Raw genomic sequence first — 22684 nt, 5'->3', positions numbered from 1 at the left:
GGAGCATGCTTGTACCTCATCCAAATTCGGGTCCGAGTCATTAAGAACAAGTTTAGGGAGGAATGGACAATATTCCCCCTTGTTTTATCCTGATCCCAAATTACCTGCAGATGGTGACCTCCCAGAAGGACTAAGAGATAGGGGTGCATGAGAATAAGCAGCCTGATGGGACAGAAGGGGAGAGGTCTGTATTGTGCCCAGACCATTCATCATTTATGCCACTCAGTTTCTGCTCCATCAAGTCAAAGGCCAAGAACAGATCAATAAAAGCTACAAACAATTTTGTGCTTTTCCTGACCAATTTCGATATAAAGTGATGAAGAACGGTGGTGGTGCAATGCCTGTGCCTTGCGGGATGCTGCCACGGAGACCAGACTTGTAATTTATCAGGAAGAAAGATGGTGTGTGTTTTAGGCGGAATACACCACACCTAATGAGTCTAACTGCATTGGCAGCAGGGGTAGGTGTCAAAGAGGCTGTTTTCCTTTCCTTTATTAATTTTTCATGGGTCAGGTTATTCTCTAATTTCATCTGGATCATTCATTCATCTAATCAATACTCACTAAGTAATGCTAAGCCTTGTGCTTGGTACTAGGGATACCATGGCAAGCAAACAGCCATGATTTCTATTTCTCAGGAAGCTCATAATCCATATCCTTATTTATGGGATTAGTCAAATGTCAGGGAAAAGAGTACACCAGCAGAGGGAGAAATGTTCACCAGGTGCTTATAAATAATCTACCACATGAGATACATTTTGAGGTTTCAGCCCAGCTCCTGTGTTTAAAACTGATGTGTCTACATCGTTTTCAGAGAAAATGTGCCCTATCTACAAATTCCGTTGAGTAGACAGTTCTAGAAGATCATGCATAGACCCCTCTACCCTGAGCACCACTGTTTGAATCAGTGATATATACCTGTAAAAAGAGGAAACAATCCATAATATTCTACTTGAAATGTTAAATAGACTACAATGGGAAATGTAAATGTTGGAGACTGGGGTCCTGGAAATCAATTTAGTAATAAAATTTTATGAGAATTTAGCATGTGCCAGATTCTAGAAATAAACAGTGAACAAGTCAGACATGGATCCCATCTTCACCTTGAATGGAGAGAGTAGTAAATAAATAAATAAATGAAACACATAGAGACTGAGGTAAGCAATGTTCAGAGAGTATACAGGGTGCTGAGTTAGAGGACAGCACAGCAGGGACACTGTGGAAGAGGCAGGGGCTGCTCTGAGAAGGGGGCATTTAGGCTGAAATCAGCCACAGGAAGCTCCGGGGAAGCCCATTCCAGGGAGAAGAATTAGCAACGGCAGAGTCCTGGGACATGGAAGAATTCAGTGCATTCTAGGGACCAATGAGGACAGAAATTGAAGCACAGTGAGTGAGTGAGAGAAGGAAGAGAAAGGCAGAGTGGGGCGTCTTGCAGGGCACGGTAAGCGTCCAGATTTGAAGTGTAACCATCAACCAATGAAGGGGTTCAAGAAAGAAAAGGCATTGTGCTCTCAATATTTACAAACATCATTGTCATAAGACAGACATATTGACCGATGAGAGAGAAAAGAAAGCCAGAAAATTAACCCTTGTGTATAGGGTCAGTTGATTTTTCAGAGGGGTGCCAAGATCTTTCTGTGGGGAAAGACAGTCTTCAATAAATGATGCTGGGAAAGAGGTGTGTGTCTGGGGGCGGGGCAGAATAGAGGTTCATTGGATTAGACGAAGGAGAATGAAGGGAAGGGAGCGGAGGTGGGGATAGGAAAGACAGTGGAATGAATCAGATGTCACTTTCCTATGTTCACATATGAATATGCCACAGTGAAACTCCACACCATGTACAACCACAGAATGGAAAGTTATACTCCAATTATATACACTATGTCAAAATACATTCTACTGTCATGTATAACTAAAAAGAACAAATAAAAATTAAGAAAAGACTAATAGAGGGTGGAAGAAATAGCCCTGGGTTCAATCCCCAACATCACAAAAAAAAAAAATAGCAATAGAATGGCCTATCTAAATCTATCATATGAAAAAATACTAGATATAAATGGATAATACAATACAATCTAAAATTAAATGTTTGGGCTAGAGGCACAATCCCCTGGAAGAGTATGTGCACAGAATGTACAAGGAACTGGGTTCAAACTTCAGCACCACAATAAAATGCAGATGTTACGGTGAGATGATGTTGAAAATATAGCAGAATATGAGTCGCCTGACCCTCCTTCTATTTACAGATCCACCAAATAAACATTTACTCATATAAAAAAGAAAATGGGGCTAGGAAAGCTGATCATCCACACTCAAGAGAATGAAGTTGGACTCTCAACTCACATATATATGGAAATTAAAATGAATCAAAGACAAATATAAAAGCTCAAACTATAAAAATTTTAAGAAAAATGTAGGGGGAAATCTGCAGAATAGTGGATCTGACAATGAGTTTTTGGATGTAACATCAAAAGCACAGGCAACAAGAGAAAAATTATAGATAAATTAGATTTATCAAAACTTTTCAAAAGAACTTTTATACATCAAAAAACATTACCCAAAAAGTAAAATGATAAATCAGAGATATCCCATTCTTATATCTGATATGGAATTAATATCCTGAATATATAAAGAACTCTTACAACTCAATAGCAAAAAAACCCAAAGAAGCCAATTTAAAAAATGAGCAAAGACTTGAACAACCATTTCTCCAAAGAAGATATATAAATGACTTATAGCATTAGAGAAAACAAATCAAAATCACAGTGATTACCTTATGTACATATATGACTGCAGGACTGATGTGATTCTACAACATGTACAATCAGTAAAATGAGAAAGTATACTCCACCTATATATGATATATCAAAGGTCAAAAATACATTCTACTGTCATGTATAACTAATTAAAACAAAAAAACCCTGAAAATCACAGTGAAATATCACTTCATGCTCCTTAGGATACTATTGCATATAAAAAGAAAAATAACAGGTTTTGGCAAGAATGTGGAGAAACTGGAACCCTTGGGTACTACTAGTAGAAATAGAAAGTGGTCCAGCCACTGTGAAGACTAGGTTGGACTTTCTCAAAAAGGTAAACATGGAATTACCATGTGATCTGTCAAACTCGACTCCTAGTTAATATATTCCAAAGAATTGGAAGCAGGGACCCCAACAGATATTGTACACCAGTGTTCAGAGCATGTATGATTAATAGCTAAAAGGTAAAAACAACCAAGTCCATCAACAGAAGAAATAAATGAAATGTAATACATATGGATATACATGGAATACTACTTGTCCATAGAAAGGAAAAGAAACTCTGATAGATGCCATAACAGGAATGAACCTTGAAAACATTATGCTGAGTGAACTATCTCAGACACAAAAGGAGAAATTTCATATGATTCCACTCATATGGGGTACCTAGAAGAGGCAAATGCCCAGACATAGAGAGTAGAGTTGAGTCTACGAAGAGCTGGGGAGAGGAGGGGTGGGGAGTAGTGTTTAATGGGTACAGAGTTTTAATTTGGGATTATGGAAAATGTTCCGAGAGCGATTAGCAGTGATGGTTGCATAATATTATACATCATATTGCCCCTGAATTATATTCTTAAAAGTGGTTAAAATGGTAAATTTTATGTTGTACATACTTTAGCACAATAAAAATGAAAGAATACACCCACCCGTCTGGCTGCTGGCAAAAAGGGACCAGAGAGAGGTGATGTGCAGTCAGGGGAAGCTATGTGTGGAGAGAAGAATGGTGAGACACAGAGCAAGGTAAAGATGAGAAATCATACCGGCCAGAGAGGAACAGACAGAACAGCTGCTGGGCGGCCAAAGGGGGCCCAGCTCTGCACTTCATTCCTGGGAGACTCATCCATGTCTTTTCAGTGAATTACTTTATGCTCAGCTAGACTGACCGCCTCTGGGCTCCTTGAAGGGAGAAGAGCCTGATGAAGGCTGGGAGTGTAGCTGAGAGCCAGGAAAGACGTTGCCTGGGACGCCAAGCTCAGGTAGCTGGTTTCTGAACAGGACTACAGCTCCAAGAAAGCAGGAGACATGGCATCCCCTGCCCCTCAGATCCTCGCATGGTGTCTGCACATATAGATCTTCAAAAGGGGCTGGGGGTGGCTCAGCAGTAGAGTCCTTGCCTGGCATGGGTGAGGCACTGGGTTTGATCCTCAGCACCACGTAAAAATAAATAAATAAAATAAAGGTATTGTGTCCATCTACAACTAAAAAAAAATATTTAAAAGAAAGATATTTATCCAATGAAGGTTAAGAATCTCTCCCATGAGTTTATAGAGATCTAGGATTCTAGGCTCTCACTTACCAAATTCATATCAATAGCCACCATAGGAATTTAAGTCCCTAATTTTCCCTTATTACTGCTTTGAATGGCCACGCTTAGCTTTTCACAAAGACTTATACCTAATTTGTTCAAAGTCAAAGTCTCTGCTGACATTTCCATTTTATATAATCCTGAATACTTTCCATAAAATGTGAGTTCCAGCATGTTCAACATTTATTGGATTCCCAATGGTTTCCATCATACCAGGTAAAGAAAAGTTAAACCCACTTTCTTATGTATATAGAACACATAATGGTTTTTAATTTCATAATACAGTTACCCTCCATATCCATGGGTTATACATCCAGGGATTCAGTCAACAATGTATCAAAAATATTTTGAAAAAAACTGCATCTGTGCTGAAGATGTAGAGACTGCTTCTTCTTGTCATTGCCTAAGAACCCAGAGAGTACAGAATTAGTTACCTGACATTGTGTCTAACTAGGCATTATAAGCAATCCAGGGAAGATGTGAAACACATGGAAGAAGTGTGTAGGTCATGTGCAAACATACCATTTGATATAAGGGATTTCCCTCTCATTTTAGCACCCAGTGGGAGTCCTGCAACAAACCCCCTGCAGACATCAAGGGAAAACTGTACTCTATTATCCAGAGGTGAGAGAAAATATTGCCTTCCTTTCAAAACACAATGTCAGAATTTCAAGAGAGTCTTAGATAGCAAAGCTGGAGTTCTGCTCGTTTCCTTTTTCTCACTCATTCCAACTACCAGTGCATACGTTACTTCTAACATGGGAAACTAGAAACAACCTGATTTTATAAAAAAAGGGACACTTTCACAGATAGCCATTTATCACCAAATTGGGCTATCATGCTCAGATTGAGATGGCAACTCTTTAGAAGGAGACATTTACAAAACATAGTTAACTGAAAAGAGAGGAATGCAAAAGCAAACTTGCAATTTCATTACAGTCATCTAAAAATGAATTTTGTAGCTATAAAGATTATGAGGTACTGAAAGGAGATGAAAACAGTTGCTAAAGGCAGTGAGACTGTTTACAGGATTTAAAAATATATTTAAAGTTTGTCTTATAAGATTTTTAAAAGTGAACTATGAACATACACACACACACACACACACACACACGGCTCCAAAATGAATGAAGATTTTTTGGCCAGGGCTAACAGATGCCTTGTCTGGGATTCTATAAGGCAGGGGTTCTTCAAGTGTGTTGCCTGGACCAGCAACATTACATCAATCTGGGAATTTGTAAGAAACTCAGATTAAATTTGAAACTCTGGGCTGGTCCCAGTGATCTGTTCTGATAAGCCTTCCAGGTGATTCCCATGTCTACTCCAGTTGGAGAGCCACTGCTGTCAAGTACCATTCTGAGGTTCTATGACTTCCACAGGTCTGCAGGGTCCTCTTTTCTTCCCATGTTTTCCCAAGCACCACTCTCACTTTTCACAAGAGCTCCATGCTACTCAACCAAGTGCAGGTCTTCACTGACAGCTGCACTCCTGCTGCTGAATTCATCTTTACTGCTGCAGCCAGTTAACATGCACTATACCCAGGTGTTAAGTGCTTTATTGTATCATCTCATTTAATCCTCATGACAGCCTCACAAGGCCAACGTCCCTATTGTATGGAAAATGGAAGCCAAAAGAAGTTCAAGATCACATCACTAGCAAATCATGGTTCAAGAATGACTTCAGAGCACAGGTTCTTTGCACCACTAAGGTTCAGAGAAGTAAAGCAATGGGCTGGTGATATAGGTATGGTAGGGCTGGCGGGTGGACCCAGGCCTGCCTGGTTCCAAAGCCTGTTTGCCTTGTATCCACTCAGCTCTGCTGCCTCACACTCTCTGCTAGGCAGAATCATCTGCTCACTGCCCTTGGAACGCATCATTGCCAAGAATCATGCTGCTTGCCCACATCTCCTGTCTATTCTCTGCCACCCGCCCACAGCCCACAGCTCTCCACGAGGCCTTCCATGTCACTTCCCTGAGATTCCTGGCAGAACGGTTCCCTCCCTTCTCTCGTCCCCCACCATGCTCTCTCTGTGTCCTGCTACATTTACCAATTCCCACTCTGAGTCACAGCACACAGCACACAGCTCCTTAAGGTGAGGCAGAGGTCTAAGTTGGCATGGTGTCACCAGTGAGTGACAGAACAGGCACTGATTGAGTCAATCAATGTGTCTTTTAAGTGGCTAAATTCATTCTTTAGATATTTTATGTATCTTCTCTGCCCAGCTGGAAGACAGTAAGCTCCTGAAGAACAAGAATGGAATCTTTTATTTATTTTATATTTTCAAGAGTCCTCAGCCCTGCGCCAGGTATACAGTCTAGTCCATAACATAAGCTTGAATTCAAGTAGAATGCTGCTGGTGCACAAATCTGGTATAAATTTCTCTACTACTCAAACCCTGTAAAAAGGCAGCTTATGTTAACGGGATAATCAGGTCCTATACTAATGGATATAGTAACTCATTTTTTATAACTAGATGGAAACAGTAGATTTAATGTTCTTAACAGAAATTAAACAATAATAAGTAGAATTTTATGAGTACATTTTCCTAAAATTTGTTCAAAACTCTATGCAATTGAGGAAAAAAATTATAATTCTGTCTTTAAAAAAAGGTAAAAATGCTTACACTGTACCTCTTTTAAATGAAAACATATTCTTTATAAAAATCATACCAGAAACTCCAATGTCTCTCATTAGGAAAAGGTGGGTATCTTTCATCTATTATAGTCATTCATCCAGTTCAACTAGTATGCTAGTAACAGGAGAGAAGATCGCATAAATATTCCAACTCCTGTCACATACCCAGAAAGCAAAGGTGCTGAAAATCAGAATAAGTATTTCAATAATAAACCTTGAAAACCAGCTCTTTAAAATTTTAGAAACAAGGTAATATAAAAATGAAATGCTACCTTTATTAATTCACAAATTATTTTATTAAATCCATACACCATTAACAGGAAAATATCAAGCCACAACATATATTTAACAAACTGAAGACATGAGGTTAAAAGTACATAACAATAAAAATAAAGATGATCAAATTATCATAGCCTTTCAATAGATATTTATTCCAATCCAGTCCTTACCCTGTACTCACATGATCTAACAATAAATATATAGCAAAAGATTCGATGAGTTTGGCTGGCAATCGTCTCTAAATCTACATCAATGGATCACCACTGAACAGGCAGCATCGACTTACCAGCTCCACAGATCCATAATGTTTCCTACTGAAATCCCCACGTCTACAGCCTAGGTCTTCCGAGACAGAGCTGGAACAAAAATGCTTCATCAGTATTATACATAGCGATCTGGCCACAAACCTTCTGCAGAAATCAACTACCATTTGCAAAAAGGGCTGCTATGGAACGGGCTTGCAGCGCCCTGGCTCCTCACTGCAGGGGAGCCTCCGTGCGACAGATACGGTCCCCAGCAGCCATTGCAGAGCCCGGGTTTCATGGAGCCCTCAGTAAAAAGAAAAATGCCCGAGTCATCCCTGGAAGTATAGGCAATGATTGAATTAAATATTTAGTCATTTGGAATCGATTGAAATTTCCAAAGCTACTGGTGGTTTATAATTTCATTTCTCTATTACCAAAGGGGATAGAAGCCCTGCAGTAACTTGAGGCAAGGGACAAAGCTGCTGAACCAGATCTTGCAATTATCTTTTGCTTAAGTCTCTTTGTCCCAAATATGCAACATAAAAATAACCAGCATCATTTAATGCTATATTTTAAGCAGGAGACAAAAACTCCCAAATCCCAGTAGGCCCTACTCCCCAGCGCCCCCTCCCTCCACTTTAATTTAAGACTTTTATGTGGCAATATGAAAAAAGACCAAGACTAACAGAAAATCTGAAAACTGAACATCTGAGCCTCTTTGATTTTTTTACCCAGCAGCAGCTAATACATCCCACTTCCTCTCCCCCTCCCCACAAAAATCAGGCTTAAATCAGATAAGAAAACTCACAGGTGTTGTTGAAGAGCAATTAAAACAAAGACAAAATTGTTCCTGCGTTTATGTCTCGAAAGCATAGTTATTCCTTCAAAAGGCACATACCTTATTGGCTAGTTAGTACCTTTAGGACCCCAAGCAGTACTCATGAATGCAACAGAGATCCACAAAATACAAAACAGTTTTAATAAGTTTGGTTCTAATACGTCATGCAAACAACTCTAATAAAACAGAAAATAAAACAACAGAGGAATCACAGGTTTAATATGTTCAAAACCTTTGGAATGTAACGTGCAAAGAAAGGTGCACTCAGTACCTTTTCATCCTTCCTTACAAGGAGGCTACATTTTCTAAATTACAGCCCTCTTGGTAAATTCGGAAAGACACCAGCTCTGATGTTTAGCATCCACAGAACTGACTCTCTGCCAGGACACTGTTTGATAGGCTCCAAGGAAGACAGCACGAGAGGAATGAGATTAGAGAGTCTAATGGTATTCTGCCTCCACCATTTCACAGAGACGGCTGAATTAATCTTATATGAGGAATTTAACCTTTTGTTGTCCTCACTCCCTTAGCTGAAAATGTATAACAGATCAAGGAAGGCAGTGTGGGAGGGGTCCCAGATGCTGCCCCAGCTACCTTCCTGCTTCTAGTGACATCATTTTCTTCCCCCGCAAAAAATCTCTGAAGGAGAATTTTAAAACTTTCCCCTGTGGTGTGTTCCTGTCTGTTAAATCTTGTCTACACTATCTCAACCCATCCTGCAAACCCTCCTAGAGACACCACCCTCCAGGTTCCAAGGTCCTACCCCAGCAGCCTGAGGTTAGTTAGTTACTAAGAGATGGGGGCTCTTGAGAGGAGCATCCATGCACAGACCGACATGGGGCACAAAGCAGATGCCAATTTCAACCCACCGCTGCAGTGCCAGCCAGGCCCACAATGAAACCAGCATCAGCAGCAGTTCTAATGCAAATGGCCCATAACACGAAAAGAGCAAGGATGCCAGCCCCTCCCGGGTTGCTCTCAGTGCCACTGAGGGGGTTCTAAGATGCGTGCCAACAGTTAGAAACAAACATAAGAAAGACGGCAACCTTATATCCCTGGTGCAACCACCTCCCTTAGACACTCATAGGGGAAACCACTGCCCTCTGAAAAAAACTGAGGGAGCTACAAAGAGACTGCTGCTATCTGCTGCCCCCCCACCCCCACCGCTAATTACATTTCATCCAATACACTGCAGAGAGAGAGAGAGAGAGAGAGAGAGAGAGAGAGAGAGAGCGCTTCCTCGTGGTAGGGGCTAGGCTGGACTCTATGGGGTGCATTTCTCAGGTTGCAGGAGGCACTCAAAAGCAGTTGTCAGAAGTGCCCCCTTCCCAGGCATAAAGCACCAGGGTTCCAAGTGGAAGGGATAACCCTGGGCTCCAGAGGAGCTCTGTTCTCCTCTCAGTCCCAGGACTGGCCCTCTGCCTGACACAGAGTGGGCAGACAAGCAGTAAATGCTTGCTGCCTTAGTGGAGGCATCCTGTCAGGGCCCATAACTTCAGGGTCTCGGTAGCTAGTGCCTAAAGGCATCCCTTGTAGGCAGGGAGGAAGGCTGCCTGTTGCCATCCTCCCTGATGGCCACTGGTCTTTATTCCCTCCATCCAGCCAGTCTTGGCCCACGAGGCAGCCATTATTATATGTACACCAAAACCTGTTTCTCTTGGGCTTGTTGCTGGACTACATTTGCTGGGCCTTTGTTACAGTATATGTGACCATGTGACAGCTCTGGCCAAAAGTATGGGCAGAAGTGGGTGAACCACTTCCAGGCACATCCCTTCCTGGAAGGCATGCTGTCCTCCCTGGTGGCCACCAGAAGGACCTGCAGGAGGGCAGAGCTTTAGGGTGGAAAAAACCCATGTCTTTGAATGCCCACATGAAAGGCCATACCAAAGAGTATCCAAATTGGAATATGATGTGAGCAAGAAACAAACATTTAGCTGTACCAGTCAGGTAGGATTTGGGTTTGCCTGCTAAAGCCACTGTGTTGACTGAACTAAACAGCATCTCGTGAGGGTGCCCTGCAGCAACAACATAACAGCCAAGATATAGACCTGGTGGCAGACAGTAGCCAGTGAGAAAACTGATCTCAGAGGTCCCCAAAGTGGCAATGTGTATTATATAGTCACAAAATATTTGGTAATACTCATATCCACAGTAATTCAGAAGGTAGACCATGTACTTTCTGAGGCTGCAGCTCCTGGGAAAGGGTCAGACAGAATCAGAGTGAAATCAGTGCCAGCTCCTACTGGCTGACCTTAGCAAGGGTTTTTATGAGAAAGAGATCAGCTCTGGAAAGAACTAGATGGGTTTCATGTGAATATAGAAGGGAATAGAAAAAAAATAGAAAAAGGGAATAGAAAAGGGGCCTCAAGGACTTGACAAATCACTGTTTCTGGACTCCAAATAAGAGTCAAGTGAAATGCAGGTGAAATGCAGGTAGGCATGAGAGGTGCCTCTTCCAGATCTAGCCTGTGACCATTTCTCATGAATAACCCATGGTCTCTTTCTTTATTTGCTAGCTGAATGGGGAGGATGAGGACTGTGAGGGATTAAACCATAACATGGAAGGAGCCTTGGTCTCAAATGGCAACATAGAAGATTCTAACTGGGAATTCCCTTGCTGGGCTGTGCTGATGGTAAGGACCAACTCATACTGTTTTCAATCATTAAGAGCCAGGGCTTATCTATTAAAACAGGTAATTTTATCTCCATCAATATAGCTCTCCATAGGTACTGGAAACTAGTATTAGAATAACTTCCACAAAAGGCAGGTGTCAGAGGGCTGGTAGGCCACAAGGACTCTGTATCAGAGATTGGCGAACTGTGGACCAACCCAGCCCCTGCCTGTTTTTGAAAGCAAAGTATGACTGGAACCCAGCCATGCCTACCGGTTATGGATTATCTATAGCTGCTTCTGCAGAATGACAGAGGACTTGAGTAGTTCCAACAGAAACTAGGACTCACAAAGCCCAAGCTATTTACTAACTGGCCCCTTATAGGGGGGAAAATAGTCATCCCTTCAAGTAGTCCATGAATCCCTATAGCTGGGTTCAGGTGCTTCTAGATTTTAAAATCCATCAGACTCCTTAAGGGAGCTTTGTACAAGTGCAGATTCACAGAGGTTGTGTTTGGTATGTCTGAGATCCTAACAAGCAACCAAAAGACTTCTGCTGCAGGTCACCCACAGACAATGCTTTGAAAAATACTGCTCTTCCAGACACCACTGGAATCCCCAGGAAACCTGCAAATGGTTCTACAGCACTTTTATAAAGAAGATCAAGGCCTAGGTCAAGGTTTCCATCAACGACGAGGTGCAGCGTGGTCCTTCCGAGCATTGCTCTGTTGCAGACTTGGGTTCTTAGCCTCTCTGGGCATCAGTCACCTCATCTCTAAACTGGGCTGAAAGCAGCACCTACTTGACAGGGTTCTAAGCAGACAAAGCACTAACCATGATGTCTACTGCATGGAAACTACTCTCAATGTTATCTATTATTATTGCTCTTATTATTAATATAAGTTCCTCTTAGGCTTTTAGAGAGAGACCTTAGGAAGAAAAGCTTAGCATAAATGATTATCAACTTTTTTATTCTTTTCTTTTTCTTTCTTTTTTGCAGTGCTGGGGATGGAACTGAGGGCCTCCTATGTGCTAGGCAAGTGCTCTACTTCTGAGCACTTGCCTAGCCCTGGGTACGAACTTTTTAGAGCGTTTTAAGTAAAATGTCCTTTTTCCCTCCTGCAGCAGTAAGGAGGACCTGGGTCAAGCACCAGCCTTCCCAGGACAGGCTGAGGGGAACACCCTAGCTCAGCACCACTCTCCTTCCTAAAATTGCTGGCCTCGCAGGGTGACTTCATCTGGAAAATACCTGAGGCCCACTGCTGCAATGACGGGGAAAACACATGAAACCTGGCTGGAGGATGCCACCAGAACCAGGCAGGTGCCGCCGAGAACCGCGGGGCTTCCAATTCCCCACATGCAGTGTGGCCCAGCTTGAAATAGAAACCCTTCTGTTTCAGCAAATGAATGTGTGAGGGTGCTGGATCACACTTTGCAAGCATGAACAGAGTGGAGGACCTCCATGTTCAATTTCTACATATGGCCTGGGAGGGAGACAAGACTTCCAGCTCTACACCGAGGCTACCCGAATTGCAGTTATGTAAGTCAGGTTCCTGGAAAGCAGGATAATGCCCTTTGAAAAGGCAAGAGCTGGCAAAACTGAACAAGAGAAAAAAGGGAGCCGGGCAACCCCCAAAGGGAAAGCCCAACTCATGACACAGGCCCTCACTCAACTGGCCCAGAGATCAGTGCTGACCCTCACAACGGGCTTCAATATTTCCCAGCCCCAGTGGAAGGGTTAAAGCCAACAGTGACAATGAGGACGCCTCTTGGGTAGCAGAGAGAATCTGTGAAAATCAACAGGCAATTTTTTGAAGCCTATCAACAGCCACTTCAATGTCAGGATCTCCAGGAGGGACCCTCCCCCTCCTCCACCCAAGCTGAGAGCAAGAGACAGATGGAATGGATTCCCCTAAAGAAGGCCAGAGAAACATTTAACTGCTGGATTTCAGATTTGGGCTTGGAGGGAGCTCAGGGTGTCCTAACACAGGTTTCGAATAGCTGATGGCATGTTAGGACCCAGTTGTCTCGTTTTGTGAAGATATGTCAAGTGACAGAAAAGCAGAGATGCAATTACACATTAATTTCTAATGATGAAATGGAGGAATTCTGTCCTTTTCTGAAGGCAGTGAAGTATGAGGAAGAGGACTGGAATGAAGGGGTCTGGGAAATCAGAGCTCCTTGATTCTTAGCACTCCCCAGGTGGCTCCCTGTTCTCCTGCTGTGTCTGGGGGTACAGTCCTTGTACTAGGATCTTAAGTGTACCCTCCCTTAGCAAGATGAATCAGCCATAAGGTGGTCCTAGACCTGAATTTCAGTCCCACCATTTGCTAGCTCTGTGACCCCAGTCAACTACTTACCCACTCTGATCCTGTTTCCTCATCAGTAATATGAGATTAAAATAGTATCTGTCTCTGTGAAGCAATTAAAAGACATCATAAGGTGTTTAGCACAATGTGTGGCACATTAAGTAGTTATTAAATAAATGCTAATTATTCTAATTGTCAGAAACTTCACATATCTTGGCCATCACCACACCCAATGCATCTTAAAGTGTGCCTGTTGTAGTAGATCATCAATAACTATCTGTTGAATAAACTCATCATGAATAAATGCTTAGCTCTGCTCCCCTTTGCTCTACCTGAAGGTGTATCTCTGCTTCTTCTACCTCCCTGCCTCCCGACCTCCGGTTGTATATTCCCTGCCGCACCTTCAGACACATTTGATGTCATGCTGTTCAATTAACTCTCTCTTTCCAAACTTTCTCTTTGAAGTGCTAGAGGCTGAACCCAAGGACACTTTATCACTGAGCTACATCCCGAGTCCTTTAAATTTTTGATTTTGAGGCAGGGTCTTAATAAGTTGCCCAGGCTGACCTAAAACTTGTGATCCTCCTGCCTCAGCCTTCTGAGTAACTAGGATTATAGGCATGTGCCATCACGCCCAGCCATTTAAATCCTCTTTTGTTTAACATTCTGGAATGAATTCCTTCTACAATATTTATGTGTCCACTAAGTTTCTGGCAAAGACATGTGTGCTCTAGAATTTATCTGATTCTCTAGTATTGATGGTTTTATGGTAATTCACTGCAAGATTCCCTTCACTAATGATCTCTACCAATGCCTTCAAAGTTATATTTCTGAAATAAAAAGTGGCAACCACACCAAATATTGGAGAGGTTGTGGAGAAACTAGAGTTGAAGTTCTTTTACTCATTCAGAGACAGTTACTCAGCACCTACAAGGTACCAGGTACTGTGCCAGGTGCTAAATCTGTGATGCATGGTCTCAGCTCTCAGAGAGCTTATGGTGCAGTGGAAGAGATAAATCCAAAGTCCACTGAACTTCCCAGGAACAAAAATACTGAGAACGTAAAGCACACCTGTCTATAGGAAGCTGGTAAGATGGTCTCCAGTGTACACAAAGCCTGGGAGCTGCCACATTCTTGTCAGCTAAAGACCCACCACCTGGACACCTGAGAGATGTATCTATACAGTGAGTGATTCCTGCAAAGTGGAATGTCCACACACCTGCTCCCTCCCTCCTGCCTCTCCAGAGGATCTGCTGGCTTCTCCGTTTTTTGTAAGCTTAAGATTGCTAGGTTTTCAAGCTCAGGTAGAATTTGCTTTGGGAAGCACTGCTCCCTGGGCATCTATGAATGCATGACCAAAAAATGTTAAACAGAAACTCAATGTAAGGAAAAAGACTCAGCAAACAACATATGTTGCTGTGCACCTCCTTTAACCACTGCAGATCTACTTCTGTGGGGAAATCCCTCCAAGATCTGTCTTCCCTAGTTTTTCAAAGTCTCCCTCCTAGGAGTCATAGACCTGCTTGGATGTGCACCCAGACCTTAAAGGGAGGCGCGCTACCCAGAGCATACTTACATACAGTTTGTAGGTGGCCAGAACTATAGGAAGCACCAAGGTCATTTTGACCCTTGCTACTCAGTGTGCTCCTTGCACCTGAACTTGTTAGAAATGCAGGATCTCAGGTTCCACTCCAGATCCACTGAAACAGAATCAGCATTCTAACAGACCTTCTAGGGACGCATCCAACACTGAAACATGAGATGCCGTGTTCTAGACCTTGGTTCTCAAACCTAGCTCTCTATCAGAATCATCTGGATTTTTTCCTCTTATTGGTTTTACTATGAAATACTTCAAGATAAATAAAAATAAAGAATTATGTAATGAACAGTACAGATACACTTGAATTCCTGTGTACCTATCCCTGACCTGTTTGATCTCTCCCTCTCCTGACATAGTTGTTAACTGGGCTTGTACATCCTGCTAATTTTATTTTATTTTATTCTGTTTTTTGTCATACTGGGGATTGAACCACAAAGAAATACCATAAAGAAAATACCATAAAAATACCATATTTGTACATCCACAAATATTTCTATTTTTTTTTTTTTTTATCTTGAGACAGGGTGTTTTTAAGATGCTCAGGCTTGCCTCAAACTTGGGATCCTCCTGCCTCAGTCTCCTGAGTAGCTGGCATTGCAGGTATACACCATGCCTAGCTTTTTTTTACATTTTTATATTTATATCTATGTACTTATTCATAAACAATACATTATACAGTGTAGCATGTTTTAAATTTTTATACAAAAGAATGCCATACCATATATATCTTCTTGCAACTACTTTCTTTGGTTAAACACTGTGCTTTTGAGAGTTGTGCATGGGTTTACCTGTGGCTCTAATTCATTCACTTATAGTGTCCTGCTGTATCAATATCCCAATGTTTGTCCATACTATTACCAAACATTTTTATTGTTTTCAATTTTTAAACAATACTGTAATAAACATCATTTTACATGTCCCCTTGAATACAGGTGCAGTCACATCCTTAGATTATATCCCCAGGAGTGGACTGCAGGGTCGTGTGTGCATTGTTATTTTTTTCTCCCTAGTGAAACATTTCCTTTCCAATTCACATCCTGTGAACAGTTTATGAGCTCTACTTGCTCCACATCCTGGCCAGCACTGGGTGTTGTAAGACATTAGATTTTGCCAGTGTGAAGGATACACAATGGTATCTCACTGAGGTCTGGTTTTAATTTGCATTCCCCTGGTAGCCCAAAGGATATTTCTTTTATGCTTATTGACTATTTGGACTACCTGTTCCATGGTCTGCCTATTCCAAATCCTGTGCCCACTCCTTTTTAGTTTTTCTTCGTCTTTTCCTGATTTGTAGGATTTATATATTCTAAATACCAACCTTTTTTTTTTTTTTTGCTAAGAAATCTCAAACATCCCCTTTCAGTAAGTTGTTTTTCTTTTATTGTCTATGTAATCATACAGAAGTTCTAAAATTCTAGTATAATATTTTCAATCTTTTCCTTTATGATCTTTCTTTGTCTGCCTTTAAGAAATCTTTTACCACCATGATGTCATAAAGATTTTTTCTTATTTCCTGCAAAAGTTTTTAAAGTTTGCTTTATAATTTTTTATCTAAATATGTAAATTCCCAGTTCCTACTGCAGACCTTTTTTATCTGCATCTTTAGGAGTGGGATCTATATACCTGTATTTTTAGCCAAAATTCATTACATCAGCGATTCTCTTACAGCCAGTCTGAGAAACGCAAATAGATTCATTTCTCACCCACTAGATGCCAATGAAAGGCATTTCCTACAAAATCCCAGGAAATCATCTCATCTCTGCCTCCTTGACTAGTGGGAAGAGACTTCTGAGACATTCAGGGCCACAGACTTAGGACCATCTGGTGTCCAACCTATTATCTGTGCTAGGGCATCCTCTCCAGTCTCCCCTTACCCGCTACTAGTGATATGAAACACTCCATGCCCCAAGGTTCTCTCTTCTTCCTGCTAAACAGTTTGTATTTCTATATTGAGTTGAAATCCATCACAGCTTAATTTCCACCAGCTGGTCCTCCATCTACACCCTTTCATTTTTCCTTAACTTCCTCACCGTCGCTCACACACCCCCGGCCACCTGTCTAGTCTGGCTCTACTCCTGCTCCCAGCCCTCCAGCCTCGCTCGCTGCCTTCCTTCCTTTTACTTCCACTTGCTGAACTTCTTTTTGCCTTGGACCCTGCATGTCCTCTCCAAACTTCTTCCTGGCAGCTTTCCCCTAGACTAGGGATTACGAAGAGGATATTTGGTCAACATCTGCCTCCCGACCAGAAGAGCTCACAATGGTAGGTTCGCTGGCTGAATCCTTAGCACCTCACATAAGGCCTGCACAGAGTTAGCTCTTGGAAGGGTTTAGTTGACTGATGGATAACTGAAAGAATGAATGAAAGAGTGAAGGGAAGCCAGCTAGCAAATAGTATTAAGATCGCGTCTGCAGGAAAGTCCTTCAAATGTGTGACAGCCACCATTTTCTCTAGGTTTTCTGTCTTTAGTAGGAGACTGGGAGTGACCTGAGAGGTTAAGGCCAGCTCTCCTGCGTAAGTGTATAAAGTAGGGTCACAGCAAACACACTGACCACTTCATCTCTTTCCCTAGGGTTAGACAATCCCTGGGATCATGATCCCATTGGTAGCTGAAGTGAGATGCATTACGTTCACGAAATTTGTTTTTGAGTGAGACATAAAAATATTGTAAATATTGCTTCAGGTTAATCTCAAAAATTTCATTTCAGAGGTTAATACAATGCCAGCAATATGAATAAACAAGGAAAATGCCATGGGCATTTTATAACTCGGCTCATGAGCTGCCAGCTCGAAATGAAGTGGCATTTCCTATGTCCAGAGATTGGTGTTTTTCAATAAATAGGTAAGTCAAGTAAGTGGGATGAGTGATATTACATAAAAAGTCAATCAACTACAACTATCAAAACTCATCCAACTTGTATACTTAAGATCCTAATATTTTTTTCATATAAATTACAGTTCAACAAAAGAAAATTTTAAAAAGTCATACAAAGAAAATATGGAACTCTAACCCAAAACTTTAGTAAATTAATACCTATATGTTTAGAGAAATTATATATGTATAAATGTTTTCTGATATTTACATAATTCTGTCTAAACTATTAGTAACTCATTCTCTGATCATTGGCAAAAAGCTTCTTCTTAATGGGTCTCAGTGCCAACGAAAGGGCATGATATGAATTAACTCAATAAATACTGATAATATCAAATAAGTGGAGGATGTACATTTGCACCTCTTTTTAGGAATATGTGTACCTGAGCATCAATGACACAGAGAAGAAAAAACTTTCTTTGTGGAAAACTAGAATTTGCTCTAGTCTAAAATTTTTTCCCGGGTGGGGATGTGGCTCAAGTGGTAGCGCGCTCGCCTGGCATGCATGCAGCCCGGGTTCGATCCTCAGCACCACATACAAACAAAGATGTTGTGTCCGCCAATAACTAAAAAATAAATAATAAAAAATTCTCTCTCTCTCTCTTAAAAAAAATAAAGTAAAATAAATAAATAAAATTTTCTCCCTTTGGGAATATAGCTTATCAGGGAAGAAAACCTGTTCTCTATTTTCTGTACCTGAAGCCTGAAAATTAAACTGATAGAGACAGATCAACAGGACAGAAGGCAGACAAATCCTATTTTTAACTTGGTGTACAAGGACGCTCCACAGAAAAGAAATGAAAACCCAAAGACACGGGTAGACTTGGGGACTTATCCACCACTTTAACAAAAGGTGATAAACCGTGGGGCTTCTAGGGGTAGAAAACCATGGGAAGGTGAATATGGGGGAATGAAGGCCAGACAAGGGCTATGTCATGGGGTTTGTCTCTGTGGACTCATCTGGTGGCTTCTCTGGGTTTGGTGAGAAGAGTTCTTCTTATGGTGCAGGTGAGAGAAATGGTGCCCTGCTTCTGGGAATACACATGGGGAGGGAAGGGAGCTTCCCATGTCCGCTTTTTCTCAACTGTCTTCAGCCCCAAATAACCTTCATGCCAAGGTATATTGTGGGGTGGCCTATTCTGACCTTTTATAGCCAATAGCAATATGTAAAAAATGTAGTCTTGAACATAAAAGTAAATGCTTTTTATTTTAGGTCACATGAAGTTGACATGAATTTTGCCTTGAGGTGACCCAGAACAGGGGCAAGGCCCTGGGCTACATTTTAAATGACTTCTGTGTCATATTTTAATTTTGTGGACCAAGTTAGAGCCAAGCTTATCTCTGCTGTTTTCCTCCAGGCACATTCAGACCCCAGAGTAGAAGAAAAGCAGTTTACTTGTGCTTTCAAGGTCAAACTACATTTCTGAAAGATCTAAAATGTTTAATCTCTAAGCTGCTCAGACTCTGAAATAGTCTCCTAAGAAAATGAAACTGTGAAAGCAAGGGGTGGCAAGAGAAGGGAGACAGATACACCAAATGCCCAGAGCCCCGGGAGGCAAAAGCCCTTAACTAAGAACTTTAACTATCATAGGAGATGACACAAGAACAGCCAGCCTGTTTCTGAGGCCAAAATGGGATTTATAAGATGAGTGCTGGCTAAGGTGAATTTAGGGCAGGGCCACCCAAACTATGGCTCTTTGCCTCTTGAAAGTACTGATCAGAAGGCATGATACCCCCTAATCACTATTTATAGTGTGTCCTTCCAGTGTCTGTACTGTACTTTGAGTTGAGGTGAGCACCAAAAATGGGTTGCTGGTCCCTGAGGAATATAAAATTTGAGAGAACTGAAGACTAGAATAGTCAAAGGAACACAGTTCTTAGTAATGGCATAACTTCCTTGGGGAAAATTGATTGCTTTGTTATTCCTGCAGGGGACCCGGAGCTCAACAGTGAGTCCAGAAAGGGGCCAGCATGTCCTTGCAGAGAGCGAGGTCATCTTCCTTCCTGATTTTAGGTCACATGGAGCCACAACAAATGGGTCCTTTTCGTGTGCCTCAGTCTATCAGCAGCATCTTTAACTCCATGTTATCTTGAATGATTACCATCTACCTTCCTCTCCAACTCAGGCCACCTCCCTTCCTGGGGCCTCATTGCTCCTGGGCCTTCTAATATCACCTCAATGCTAATCACGCTCCCAGTCAAACACCCAACTGGATCCTTCTCCCCACCTGCAAGCTCAGACATCTGGCTTCTGGACACAGTCCACAGATGCCCCAGAAGCCCCCCCACCCACCCAACACAGCCCAAACCGGATTTCCTCCTGACTCCTCCCAGCCATTTGGGAACATTCCAGTGTTCTCTCAAATCAATAGCTAATCAGTCACCAAGCCCTGCGATAGCTCCCCGCCACCATGTCCCTTTGGAAAATTGTGTGACTGTATCTGTGTACCTGTGTTTCATTCTTCAAAGGAACAACACACTTGCTTGCTTTAAAACTCAGAGCACACAGACCTCAAGGGGAAAAACTGCCCCCTCCTGCCCCACATAGGCAACTTGGACCGCTCCTGTGTATCTCCCAGAGGTGATGTGTGCACTTACAAGGAATGGGCAATACATGTTCCCCTCTGCTTACACAAATGGGAGTGTATTACCATCAGCCCTCTGTATCCACAGGCTCCACATCTGCAGATTGAACCAACCACAAATCAAAAATATCTGGAAAAAATTGCATCAGTACTGTACATATAAGGACTCTTTTTTCTTATTATTATTCCCTAAATAACTATTTACACAGTATTGACTGTTACTATAAGTAAAATCAAGGTGATATGAGGCATATGGAAGGGCAATGTAGTGAACCACACTGTCTCACATAACCCACAGGTCTGGGTACCTGCAGGGGTGTGAAACCAATCCCCCATGGACAATCCTCCTCCTTGATCTTGTTCTTTTTTTTCCCACTTGACATATCTTGGTGATTTTTCCAAATCTGTACCAAAAAAGCTCCTGTAATCTTTCTCGTAGCTGTGTAGTATTCCACTGAATAGCTATATCATGTGTATTGAACCAACTCCCCAGTTAATGGTTTCCGATATTTGCTATTACTAATACTGCTGCAATGCATGACCCTGAGCATGCACTTTTGCATATGACCATGTTTATAGAATCCTGCGACGTCTTTCAGTTTCTTGCTCCTTGTCCCCTTTCTATCTCCACTGTGTTTGCTTTAGCATTCCACTGGCATCTCTGCTTTATTACTCTTAACTCACACTTAATAAATACTTGGTGTGTACTTTCCACAAGCCGGGGACTCCATTCAGATGGGGAAGAACAAGGGAATAAAGAAGCAGACCCACCCCACAATATCCCCACCTACCTCACAACTGTTGAAGCTTTGGGAGCTTACTAAAAATCAATCCCTCTCTCCTCTGTGTTTGGAATCAGTAGAAAATTAGCGACAGGAATCAAACAAATGGGAATAAAAACATGAACTTCCTTACCATCAGTGTTTCTTTGGCAAAAGAGACCAGTCCTATAGCCAAATGGGCTTCCTACTGTGTCCTCCATGTTCAGACCTGGAGCAACCCTCTTGTGGGAGAGTTGGATCTGTAGAGGGGCAGACGGCTGCCCAGATGGTGGCCAGGGGAATTGCTGTCTCATGACTGACAAGCTCTGGCAGGGGACAGAGACAGACAGGCCTCTACACCAGCTTCTAGAAGACTCAGGTGTATTTTCCAAATGGAAAGAGGAGGTGAGATGAGGCACCAGCTCCATGGGCAAGCAGATCCCAAGAGGGAGAGAGGAAGTGGGGAGGGGACAGGTTAGCTACCCAACCACTTTGCCCCTGCCCCAGGAAAGTGGAGAAATTTCTTCATGGTAACACAAGATTAGCAGGATAGAATTCCTCTAACAGTAAACCAAAAAGCTTACTTTCCATCACTCTGCTTTAAAATAAAGTGGCTCTTCAACTAGGAACAAATGAGATCTTTCGAAGTTTCTGAAGGGTATTTTTGAAAAAAAGGTTTAAATAAAAAATTGCCTACTATTATGCTCTCTGACAAACTCTTTTGAATGCTTGACTATTTTCCTCAAAGATAAAAAAAAAAGCTATTACTAATTCAGCTTAGTGACAGGAATTGAGTCTGAATTATAGGATTTTTAAGAAATCTAACTTTATTGTACATGTTGTAATTGAACATAAGAAAGGCTGATGTAAACAAGAATTAGAAGATTATTCCGAAGTGATTAAAACATTTTCAAACTTTTTTCTGTCTTTTCCTCTCCTGGCTGACATCTTTTTAAGGCAGATGGCCCTGAACGACCATCTTTCTGATATGTTTACTTTGCTACAATACTAGAAATTTTTTCTTGCAAGTGGTCACTGATAGCCCAGAGCCAAGTTTACACATTAGGAAAGGTGAGAAATGCCTCAGGGTCTTGCACTCAGCCTGCCCCATGCCACTGGGTCTCAGAGTTCCCCAGGCTTCCTGATCAGCAAGCTTATAGTCAGCTTTTAGTTCTGATCCCTGACCTTTCTTTCTGCTGCATTCGACACCATCAGCCAGATTCCTGAGTCCCACCACTAGGGACTCTAATTAAACAGGTTCCATGATCCATTTTTTGACAAAATTTCTGAAGTTATTTTTGTGACTGGCCACAGACTGCTCCCCTTCTCCTTGACACTCCTCCACTGGCTTTCACAACCCACTAGAGCCCTGTTCTCCCGCCTCCTGACCACTCCTTTTCTTTTGCATGGCTACTGTAGCTCACCATTGCAATAAGAACTAACACATCTGCCTGAATAAAGGACACATCCCAGAAGAAGCAGACAGAGATCCACAAGCCAGGATGGACAACTCAAGGCCTTCCTCAGCTCCTTTTCCTGGATGGGGAAGATGTCCCTCAAGTCACAAAGCTGGCAAGATACACCCAGGATGCCTGTGGCATATGACATG

The 22684-nt window shown here is 42.0% G+C and overlaps 1 protein-coding gene across 1 annotated transcript in view; it reads right to left on the bottom strand.

The window, feature by feature from the left end:
- The window catches only part of Garnl3 (GTPase activating Rap/RanGAP domain like 3), a 145392-nt gene that overhangs the window by 106071 nt on the left and 16637 nt on the right, over nucleotides 1-22684 (bottom strand). Inside the window, exon 3 of the mRNA XM_026386385.2 lies at nucleotides 7543-7612. Within this exon, the coding sequence (XP_026242170.1) occupies nucleotides 7543-7612 (70 nt within the window). The remainder of the gene's footprint in view (nucleotides 1-7542; nucleotides 7613-22684) is intronic.

This window comes from Urocitellus parryii, chromosome 4 (genome assembly GCF_045843805.1).
Source record: "Urocitellus parryii isolate mUroPar1 chromosome 4, mUroPar1.hap1, whole genome shotgun sequence".
NCBI lineage: Eukaryota > Metazoa > Chordata > Mammalia > Rodentia > Sciuridae > Urocitellus > Urocitellus parryii.
The sequence above is the reverse complement of the archived record's forward strand: the minus strand, read 5'-3'. Positions and strand labels throughout refer to the sequence as shown.